This window comes from Buteo buteo, chromosome 17 (genome assembly GCF_964188355.1).
Source record: "Buteo buteo chromosome 17, bButBut1.hap1.1, whole genome shotgun sequence".
NCBI classification, from domain to species: domain Eukaryota; kingdom Metazoa; phylum Chordata; class Aves; order Accipitriformes; family Accipitridae; genus Buteo; species Buteo buteo.
The window spans coordinates 26,653,212-26,665,281 of NC_134187.1; the positions used below are offsets into that span (position 1 = coordinate 26,653,212).

Sequence of the window (12,070 nt, forward strand, 5' to 3'; positions counted from 1 at the left end):
TTTCCCCGTCTCTTGCTCTGCTTCCTTGGGAAGACAAAAGCTATTTCTGTCCCAGCTAACAAACCAGGTGGTGGCTTGTCCTCCGGCCCTTAGGGTGAGCACGCTCTGAGGGGGTTTTCCATTGAGTTGTCTTCTCCTCTTCCCCTTCCACTGGCCTCATCCCTGCAGCTCACTCGCAGAAGTGGGCTTTTAGTTTATGCAACAGAATTAATTTTACTAGAAAGAATTAAAATGGTAATTTACCAATATAATTTTTTTAATCTTTTTGTATTCCTGATGTCTGATATTGAGATGCTTGACAAAATGTTGCTTTGAGGGTGCTTTTGGTTAAAAGAAAAGCTTCAATTTGTTTATGAGTCAGGGATAGGAAAATCTGTTATCATGCTAAAGTATTATTTATAAACACACACACGTAAATGTATAAGCATGCACACATGATAACATTACTAATTACTTCAGTAGGTTATATGGAGTGGTAGACTATACAAATATGTTGAAATAGCCTGCCATTTAACAATTAAAATGGCATAGACTTGCTTCAGCCTCACTTTTTGTATTCTCATGCACTTCAGAACCTTTTAAGGATGTAAATGATTGTACAAATAGCAAGGGAGCGTATAAAAAGTCTGGAAAAATGTCTGACTTCAGTGAAATTACAGCAGTTTGTACCAGCTGACAACTAAGTACTACTGTTGTCATTTAACAACTTTTTAAACTGTATGGTCTTTGATAAGATCCCATTCACCATTTTATAATAGTGCATCTCTGTTGGCTTTAGGGATGATACTGCTGATGGGTAATAATAATATAATAATATAATCATTCTCTAAAGAAATTACTTTTATGGCTATCGAGTGCCTAATATATATACTTAGTCATTGTGTTTCCATATAATTACTGTCACCAATGAAAGCTTTCTTAACTTTAATTTCAAGTTCTAGCAAATTTATAGTTTTATCATTTAGCCCACTTACAACTGCTTAAAAAATAATTTCTCATGATTAATTGGAATAATTACTTTGCATATTATTGACATTTTTGCTCTTCTTGACAGTTCTGTTCTAAAAAACCCCTATTTTAAGTGTTACAGACATGACACACAAGTGAAAAAAATGAGAGAATATGAAGCAGCTAAAAATGCACACAGACGTGCAAAAATAAGAGTGTTTTTCTTTATCTGCGGTCTGCTGTGCTTATATACATTTCAGGTAACCCCTTTGAAATGAGATTTAATTTGCACCACTGAAGTGAGAGAATTTCATTCTAGCCCACTTGTATCTTTAGATCATTCTGAAGTGCTTTGATGTCTTTAAGCCCACAAGGAGATTGGTCATCACACTTGGTTAATGGTATGAAAGTGAGTCCCTAGTGTGTAAGTAACCACTAGTAAAAACTCTAGTTTACTCTGTCAAGGGCAGAAGACGGACCTCTTGTAGATTTTGTGCTAAATCACAGCTGTCCCTGTGTCGGTGGGAAGGTTTCCTCCACCAGTGGCTGTGTTTAGAGATGTGAGTGAGGAGCACAGTCTTCCACCACGACTCATGGTGATGCTGTTCTCACCACCAGTGCAGGACTAGAGCCAACAGCTCCAGGGAGGGAGGAAACATCTCTAGCACTTGGGAGACCACATCTGGAGTTCTGTGGCCAAATCTCTCCAAGGTCTTTGTCACAGGGGAACAAAGGAAAAGCATATTCTTCCACCTCCAAATGAGCTGGAATTGCTTTTCTGCTCAAAATGGTGAGAGGAGCATATAGCTGTGCTGATAAAAAAACAACTGTAGTGGTCCTTCTGCAGAGGGTGCAGGCTGTAATGGCACTGACTTGTCTTCTACTACTGCTATAACATCTAACCATTGCATCTAGTACTTTTTTTTACCACCATACTGAAGAACATTGGCATTTTAGAGTCTCAAGGTCTCCAAATCACACCTACATAAAGGAAGGGCACGTTATCCACACAGAAACTGTGTTATCCAGTGGAACTCCTGAAGAACTTGAAGGAGTTGATTGGAGGGATCAATGCACCAGAAATCCTGAATGTCACCACTGTGTGGGCAAATAAGCATGTGGCACATGGCTGTTTCACATACACACACAAATACTTTGCATTCATCACATTTACCCTTCATCTGGAAAATAGGGCTTCTGCTGTTCAGTGTATATTCAGAAAAAAAGAGTAATGCTTGAGTAGGATTGTTCTGGTTTTCATAATGTAAAGTCAGAGGATGAGAAAGTTGGACCGAGCTCCCAATACAATTGATAGTGTTAATAGCATTGATGCTGCAAATTAACAGACAATGGCAGGCTCAGAAATGTCAGGATTTTAATTTTGAGATTAGATAGAGATGAAAAAGTGAAATTTTGTTGCACTTGGAAAAAAGTATCCCAAAAGTTTAATGGGCATTTATATTTGATTATACCTAGAAATAAACTGGAAATGACAATATTTTAACTTCTCTTACCAATTGCATGTCACTGCATCAGTGGTAAAAGCTCCTGTACCTAAGCGTACTGCTGTCCGTGGATTTTTCTTCTGTCATCGCTATAATCACTATGATATTGTATGTAATACTGTATATATTTACCTTTTTGACAGGCCAACCTTTACAAATCGGCACCTATGGTAACAGAGAGTCAGCTGGTATGTATTGCACAGCTGTGATATGCTGTTTTTCAAAATTTGCACAAGCACAAAATCTAAAGGAATCATTATTTACTTTCTTAGTCCTTTGAAAGAACCTGCAGTCAATATCCTCCTACAAAGCTGCATTGCTTTCTTCTGTACTGAACACACAGCTGTTTTAAGTAACCGTAAATTCTGACAGTACTTGTAAACCCAGGAATCAAATGACAAACTAGACAGCCTTGCTGAATCTTGAGGCATATGACAACTGTAGAGTCTACTGCTGTTTTTTGGACTCTTTTAATATTCCACTTCTACAGTTTTGTTTATATGCAACAACGTTCCGGCATCTATTTTCTTCTTACTGGTTTTAATCAAAGCTGGCTTAACTAGTGAAAAACAAGGGTAAAAATCAAATAAAGAAAGGGAGATTATGCATCAGATGTTCATTTTAGCTCTCATCACAATCAAATCCCGTTGGAGCCAAACTTTCTGAAGAAGAGTCAGAGGAGAGGTCATGGAGCCCGTCCAAGAGACAGTGACCACTAATGAATGCTTAGGGAAAAAAATGAGATGTGGATGAGAAATTTTCCCCATTGTATTTCAGCTAACGGAATTTTAGGGACTTCCTGAATCAATTTCTTCTGTTTAGTAATCTTTGACCACTTCTTCTTTCATGATTATTTCCAGTGACTTTTAAAATCTTTTTATACTTTGGTCTCTACAACATTCTGTAGCAATAAGGTTTACTTTTTAATTATGCATTGTGTGAAATAGTACATTATTTCTTTGTTTTAAACCTACTACTTGACCTCAGCTCTTGCACTGAAACAGCAAATAATTCTTCTTTCTTCACTTTCTAAATAATATTAAAGATTTCTAGGTATTAACCATAATACCCTATCAGTCACCTCTTTTTCATACAGAAAAGTCAAAATTGCTTAGTCACTCTTGAGAAGTATGGATACAGTCCCTTATCTTTGATGATCCTTGTTGCCCTTTTCTGTATCTTTTTCAGGTTTTTGTTTTTGAGATTGGGAGATTAAAACCATGAACTGCTCTTTGCTAGCTCTGAACACTTCCGCTTCCTATTTACAGAATGGCATGATAACATGCTTTGTTGTTATTTCTATTCCTTTCTTAACAATTCCTAGTAATTTATTTAGTTCTTACTTGTATTCAACAGTAAGCCAATGTTTGCATAAAAGTGTATACAATAAGTCCAAGATATATTTCCTGAGTAGCAAGAGCTAGTTTCCGAGCTAATTAGTTCATCACTGCATGTGTAAATTTAGGATGTGGTTTAGTTTTTCCCTGTGAAATGTATCAATGTTGAATTCAGTAAGTTTCACCCGCCTTTTTATCATTCATTCGCTCAGTATCATAAAATCTCCCTGCAACTCTTTGCATTGATATGTTGTTTTTACTCTCCTGAATGATTCAGTATTACCAGCAAACTTTGTCACCTTACTAGGAACTCTTTTCTAGCTGATCTACATCCATAATTCAAAGCCCAGATTCCAGAGCACGTCTCTGAGGAACTCTATTTGTGACTTCCCTCCCCTGTGAAATTTGAACATTTATGCCAACCTTTTCCTTCCTATCTTTTAACTGGTCCATAGGAAATATTCTCTTTTACTCTTAGCAGTTTCATTTCCTTAGTAGACCCTGCTGAAAGACCTTCACCAAAGCCTTTGGAAATCCACGTGCAACGTGGCTGAACGTGCGCTGAACTTTATAGTCTGTGATGCAGCCTCAATTTTGTTATCCCTGGTCATGCATTTAGGGACCTGGTGGGGAAAGAAAAAACCCAGACACTGAGCCTCACAGAAGATGGTCTGTTGATTCCCAATTGATTTAATCTAATGTCTGTTCCCAGATACCAAAAGTTTTCATATTGCTACTTTAAACGTAACTGCTGTATCAGCCAGCTTTCTTGCATCACTAACCCTTTAAAATAACTGTAAAAGATTTATCAGGCATGAGTGCCCTTTCAAAAGCCATTCCTGATTATTTGTCCAAATGTATAGTAATTCTGTTCTTTAGTATAATTTGTTCCTACTACTTTGTACAGCTTGAAATGTCACATGTAGTGATTTGTGATTCAGTATCCTGTAGTAAAACCTGTCCCATAGTTGCCACTTCTCATTCTCTTGGTACTGATTATGTCTGAAGGCGTAAGTTAAATACCACAGTTCATAGTGTGGCAATTTCACACTGGAATTGCTTTACAACTTTATTTATTCCTTGTACTTTATTTGCTCATTTTATTGATTTTTCTCAAATCTGTCTTAAAGACACTGTACTTGAAACAGTTCCTCAAAATTGTTTCTTTGCCTGGGTGAGAGCCTCCCTAAGTCCTCCTGTGAGGAAAGCTGAAGTTCAGCCTTGGTCTCCTCTTCTTCATGCATCTTTTTTATATGTTGATTATATCTACTGGCCCCATAGACTTTTAGTTGTAAGGAAATTTAGCAAGTTGTTTTTTTTTTTTTCTCAAAGTCTTTCTTGGCGTACTGTATGACATATTTATATTATGGGCTGGATTTTTTTTTTCTTTCTTTTTTTTCTCTAGACTGTATTTGAATACATCTTTCTGTCCTTTGAGCCTTTTCCTCATTCCTTTTTTCACTTCTTTGCAGTGCTCTTTGAACATCCTAGTATTTATTGATCTCTTAAAGTCTTCTTCTAAGCTGGTACATAATTTCTTGGAAACATTACTATCTTAAGCAGTATTCTGGTCACTTATAACTGTTTCATCCTTTTGGCAGCTCCTTTGATTTTTTTTTCTCTTGTTCTATAACTATTTTAATTATTTATCTATAGCTTTAAATTACAGCAGTGGAATTCTTGTGTGTCTTTTTTGATCAGACAGCAATGTTGTCTCTGAGCACACTGTGATCTCTGTTGATGAATGACTCTTCAGTAGTAACATTCTGACTTAGAAATTTTGCAGGATTTGTGATTCAGCTAATTACTTCTCCTCTTGTGGAATCTCTGACCAGCTATACCAGGGACCAGTCATTATACCTACACCTCTCAGCTGTGTGACTTCTATCCAATGGACAGGCGAAGCATTGGGCATGCCACTGTGACTCTTGTCAACAGATTTTCTACTCTTTTAAAAGATGGCTGTGAATGACTCAGGATAACAAAGTGCAAAGCCATACCCAGCACACCAACACTACACACAATATTGCCATTATCATTGACTGTAACATTTGTTCTTTATACATTAAGCAAATAATAAGACAAAATTCACATGGGACCAGTCTTGCATACCTTGGTACCATTTTCTTAGTTTTTTTTGGTTCAGACATTTTAATGCTGTGTGCAATTTTAATGAGTGTGCAATGGAAGGATTTATCAAAATGTATTTATACACAAAAATAGTAGAAGGGGAGTCATATGTATTTAGAGCAAATACAGAACGGTATTTCTGTATTTTGTGAGCAGGTTTAAATGACAGGAACAGAAAGAACACAGTGCAGTTTTTTGCATGAAAAGGATTGTGCATAGGAATTGCAGGAGCTGGAGACTGGACAGAAGATGAGTTCAAGCATTTGAAGGAAGAAAAGCATTAGAGAAAAGTAGATAACAATGGTCTGGTCCAGGAGTTAAAGCTGGAGTGTTCCATTTAATATCTAGACATATTTCTATGGCCTATTTTGTTCTGGTGTATTTTAGATGTGACTTGGCAGCTTGAAGTATTTTTTCACTAATTAATTCATTTTGAAACACATATATTACCAGTATTTCCTACATTTAAATCTGTTGAGCCCAAAGCTCCATGAAATAAATCAAACCAAGCTTGAGAATACAACACCTCAAGAATTATACCGTGATTGCTTTAAGATAAACTAGCACTCAATTCAGCATCTTTTAAGACCCACTTCTGGTCAGAATGGCATCAAATATAGCATAGTTGTCAGGTCCAACATAAAATCAGGGCTCATGGGTGCATCTGTCCACCTAAAATGATTTCATGGCCTTTGAGCACTGATGAATGACTTCTGGAAGGCGTTCGAGGAGTGGTCCATATAGAGCCATCACACAAGTAAGAGAGTTTAATGATATACCAAAGGAAAATGTGAGTGAAGGGAACTTAAACGTGCTTAAAGGATTTCCTAAAGAAAGGGAAGGAAGCAGAGAGCAGCGTCAGTTCTAAGGGCTTGCCCTCATACCCTTCCCTGCCACCAGCCTGGGCAGCGAGCAGTGCCTGGGCGAACCTGCTCCCTTTTCTGGTCGCAGACTTGCAGGCTTGCTCCTCTGCTGGTCCCAGAACAGCAGCAGAGGTGAATGCCTCCTTCGCACTACTCTTATTGTGGGTCTGTTTTCTCCAGCTGTTGAGGAAACGACTCATCCCTGTACTGTGAGTAGAATGGAAAAGAACTAAATCCATTGATTTTAGTTATGGCTTAGTTTAGCACAGAGTCAGTGGAAATCATAATACAATATAGTATCAGACATCTTGTTGAAAATTCAGCTGCTTCTTTAAATGCGAATATTTCAGCATGAAAAAAAATAAAGACAACTTGAATTTCAAACAGGTGACTGTTCTCAGTGCTCTGGTGCAAAACCTGCTGCTGCTTCAGCATGAAGGTGGAGAAAATAATTATCCTTTCTTCCTAGGCTTTTCAGTGATGTGAATGATTTACTATTTAGCTGGAGGAAGAGGAAATCCTTGTAACCACAGTTATATGCCTTCACACCTTCAAATGTACTAAAGAAGAACTTCATTGTAGATTGACACGCTGGCTGGATTGTTTTACTGGATTTTGGCAAGCGTAAGGCCTCTACAAGGGAAAATAAATATAAACTAATATGTTCAATAACATATTTCCCTTTGTGAAGTCTAATTTGTGGCAGAAAAGAAATAGAAGGGTACTATTTTAAGGCGTTTCACAGTCTAACTAAACAAAGCATCTCTGTTTGTGCTGTTAGGGCTAAAAGCATCTTTTTGCTGACAGTGGAAACTGCAATGATCCTTCACGACAAGGGAGCCAGATGCTCACTATCTGAAAGCAGGTGCTCTCAACTGTTTAGAGGCTCCTCAGGTGACTCTGGCTTCTCAGTGCTGACAGAAGATGACTGCATTGGCTGGGGCGTGCTGTGTTGCATACTTGCCCAATCTGTCCCAGGGTCCCTTTCCTAAAAACTAAGGAGGTCGTTAGAAAGGACTGGGAATGGTTCCTCTCCGTGAGGGAATTCTTTGGTTATCCCATTTGAAGGAGAAGGCTTCAAAGACTGCAAGAAACTATTTGTACAGAAAAGTTGGATATAAATGCTATGCAGAACAGATAGACTCAGGGCTTGTTATTTGCCAAATGAGGTCTGATGGACCTAGAGCAGAAAGGAAAGAGAGACGGCAGCTAACTCTTTTATCCCAAGGCTAGCTCTCCCATTTTATTATACATTTTTATCTGATCATGTCATATTTTTTAATAATTTTTCTGGCTGTCTCAGAGATAGGCTGTTTCAAAACAGCACTGCATCGAAAACATATTAAAACGCTAATTCCTTGTTAAACATTAAGAGGCAACTTTCTTCTTTGCAGGAAAGCTGTTCAGCTATCCAGAACAACTTAACATCTGTGTAGTGACACAGAGCACGGCAAAGAGTTACTGCAGTCATTGCTAGTTACCAAAGAGGTGTCCGGCCCTACATACTGGCGATCGCTGAATACTCTGGATAAGGGGAAACAATAGTGACTCGGATAGGAGAAACATAGGACTCAGAGGATTTTAGGCCTCTGCTGAGAGGAACGGGGTTGCAGCTGGGACCTTCCTCACCCCTGTCAGCCAGGGACATAATAACAGAAGGAAAAATCAGAGGTGAACATGCCCATGCACCTGCTGATGAGAATTTCAGTCTTCTGACTTTTGAGGCAAATATCGTGCAAGGCTCACTTTCATACAGCCAAAATACCTCCTGTCCCTGAAGAAGGGTGGTCGTGTCCATACCGCCTATCAACGGGTGCCCTGGCCCAGCCTATCCTCCTATTTCTGACTGTGCACTTGCTGACCTGGGCCAAAACCACACCAGGGAGCACCCTGGTGCTGAATCGGTAGAAGTAATTATGGGTCAGCTCTGGAGTTTGTGTCTTGGCCCTGTGTAATTTGCTAATAGGGCTGTAGCCATATGGTGGCAGCCCATTGCTACCGTAACAGCCTTCACCATTTTTCAGGACTGTTGTAGGAAAACCAACGCTTTCCTTGGCAAAACAGTCTTAGCTTGTTTCTCAGCAGTGTCAGTTGTGCCACCCGCTATCGAAGAAAGAGTTCAAGTTTTTAGTTTTGGATGAAAGATTTTATATAACTTGTCAGGGAGCTAATAAAGTCTTCGAAATTCTGGTTGCTGGCTGATATCTGCCACTCTGTTAGCAGAGTCAGACATAAACATATGACTCAGTCAGCACTTCAGTGCGCGATGTTGTTTAGAAAATGCTTCCTTAAAAGCATTTCTACAGCGTGCTTTTGGAAGAGGTTTCCTACGTAAGGAGAGTAGCTTATCCTTGATGATTTCAGGTACCTCAATGGGCTTTTAATTGCGTGATTACATGGTGTGGAGGAGTGCTAGAAGGCCACAGGTCCTTTGTCTGCATAATGATGACTTGATAACAACTGTAGCTTTCTTTTTATTTTTATATTTTCCTTTATGTTGAAAGCCAGGAGTCTTTTACTTTTAGAAACTCTTCTCAGAAATCTCAGAGAGGAAAATAATTATTTCATGGTGAATCCCACAAAGAAATAGTCATGAAATATGGACTGTAAGTTCATTAAATGAGCACCGTGTCTTTCAATAAGTCGATCTTCTTAATGAAAAAGTTTAAGTTTTTAATGCAACTTGGCAGTCATTGTCTTTTAAAAAAGTTAGTACCACCTTATGGCTTATTTTTTGCTTTCGGTTGAATACGTTTCTTCTTATTTGATGAGGCAGATGAAAGGGCCCCAACCTGTGGAAAAGAGGGAGGGGATAAAACACAAAGCTAAGGGAAGATATTTTGCTGCCTGGGCCTCGCTCTTCCCAGGCGTGTTGTGCTCCTCCTGCCTCTGCCACCTTCCACCCAGCCCCTGGGCACCACTCTGTCCTTTCCCAGGGCATGGGGACATCTCCTGCCTCCTGTAGCCCCCCCTCCGATGTGCACCCCTCTTGCCCTGTCCTTGCCAGATGCCTGCAGATCTTATTTTCAGGTGATCCATAACTCAGTTTACATGATACATCCAGCAATCTCAGCTGCATCATTCTCTTTTTTCCAGACAGACTCCGTAAGTGTATTGCTCTTGTAAATAGGCAGCATGGTGTTAAATGTACATAATCTAAATCTTATAAATAAATCTAATAGTGAATCACGTTTCTTCTCTGCATTTTTGTACCCTGCTGGGTACTGAGGATGGGGAGCTGTGACCGCACCTATTTCCAGTCCCAGCTAGGCAAGCTGCCCCTCTGGACTGCAACCACAAAAGGAGCTCAGCAGCAGTCCTGTTGTTATCTATCTCAGTTATGACAAAGACTGCCCATTTTCTGTGGGGTAGCTGTAACAGAGAAGAATATAACTGACATTTAAATTCAATCACAGACTTCTCCAGGACTTCAGTTCTTACCAAATTCCAGTGAGAATGTACACTTTTTTCTTCTTTTTCTTTACTTACCGAACAAGAAGTTGTTTATTTTAAAATTATCCCCTAGCCTCTGTTTAGAGTTTATGCCACAATCCATCATGTCAGACTTTACTGCAAGAATTCTGAAAATCACAGCTGTATTAAATTGACAAGTTGATAGTCAATTTTTTGGTTGGCTGGTAGCTAACCAGGAAATTTTTTCTTAATTCAATAATCCAATTTGTCTGAAATGAGGGGTATCACAGATCCACGCTGATTAAATTCTCTAAAAATGTATTTTTCCAAGTGAAGCCTTAAAGATACTGTCAAAATCCAGCATGTGATCACTGGTATTATTCCCCAGAAAGACTTTTCCCTAACATGTTGCTGCCTGGGTGTAAGTTAACAGCATCACATGTTGACCTTCCTTGTTTCACGGTTACTGTTTTGAGTAGCCCAGAAAGGAATTTGCAGTGTGAAAGCAGATGTGTGGCTGTGCATAAAGTGTGACTTGATGAACTTATCAAGATGCAGCTGAACAGTTAGCAAAAACAGCCAGCAAAGCCCGCAAACCACAGTCTGACAGCCCAGCATCTATTTTTGTGTCAATAAGAAACAGATGTCAGTGGTGAGGCTCTGTGCATAAAAACAGCTTTTGCCAATTTTGTCCACAATCTCTGTTAAAAGTAGGCCAGGCGGCATGACACCCTAATAGTTTTGGTGGTGAAATATGTTATTAATAAAATTTTAAAAAATCTAGTCAGTACACCCCATTGGAATTGACCTGGCTAACAAATATTCTGTAAATTGTGAAGTATTTTATTTTATTTTTCTTCCATCTCTTTTCTCCTGGGTGTGCTACGGGTCAAGACAAAACCTGGTGTCATTCGTCCTGTGCTGGTGAAAGGGAAGAGTGCACAGCAAAAGGAGGAACCCTATCAACCCAATCCTTTTAAAAAGTACCTTGAAGAAATCGGAGATCAAGATACTGAGCAGGTGAGTAACTCACTCGGAAGGATTTTATAACTTCAGCTGGTTTCCTTAAAGACGGTGGAATAATCTTAGATGATTTCCTGAGGGGCACCTGGCTTCTGGAGGAGAGTCTACAGGCTGGGGATGGGCAGCTGGGCTTTCTACGGGGACTTTTTTTTGGTGATCTAAAAACCTATATGTTGAGGAGAGGACCTTTTTGTGGTAGGAAACACTACAAAAGAAAGTGGAAATCCTGTGCTCCCCTGTCAAGCAGGTGTCTGGATAGGATCTACTAGAAAGCGCTTCCTCCATTTGGTGCCCAGACCCAAATTCTCTCTGAAGAGGCCAGCAAGGACTGGGCAAGGTTCACTCTTCCCTCTCCAAGGGAGACGGCAGAGGAGCCCCAGTGAATTTGGGTGTTACTGCCCAGTGCACAGCTCCCCCAGGTTTGTATTCGTGTCCCTCCACAGCTCGAGGGGACAGCTCTTGTACCGCACGTGAGGACCATTAACAGGCAGCCCGTGGGGCAGCAAAAGTGACGTCTTCTCTCACATAACGACGTAGGATCACTTTGCAAAAGCACGTCTTGAGCTTTGCTGACCTGTATGAGGCATTCTCTCAGAGAAACACCAGATAAATGCTTCTGACAGCCTTTTCTCACGCATTTGTGTTTGTGCGCGTTATTGTGAATTAAACCTTAACTGCGATAACATAATCTGAATGTCCCTGTAGGAGCTTATTATTAACCTATCCAGTATGTTCGGAATCTTCCATCTGGAGGGTAGTCAAATGGAGCCAATAGTCCTCGTCAGACACAATGTAAATAAAATACCTTGCTAATTGAATTTCTCTTACTTCTATGCCTCTCTAGTCGCAT

At 39.6% G+C, this 12,070-nt stretch overlaps 1 protein-coding gene across 3 annotated transcripts in view; it reads left to right on the forward strand.

Moving 5' to 3' along the window:
• Positions 1-12,070, forward strand: part of MLIP (muscular LMNA interacting protein) — a 114,056-nt gene that overhangs the window by 73,503 nt on the left and 28,483 nt on the right. For all 3 annotated transcript variants that reach the window (XM_075049310.1, XM_075049309.1, XM_075049311.1), the window contains exons 10-11: positions 2,597-2,641; positions 11,092-11,217. In XM_075049310.1, coding sequence (XP_074905411.1) covers positions 2,597-2,641; positions 11,092-11,217 — 171 coding nt within the window. The remainder of the gene's footprint in view (positions 1-2,596; positions 2,642-11,091; positions 11,218-12,070) is intronic.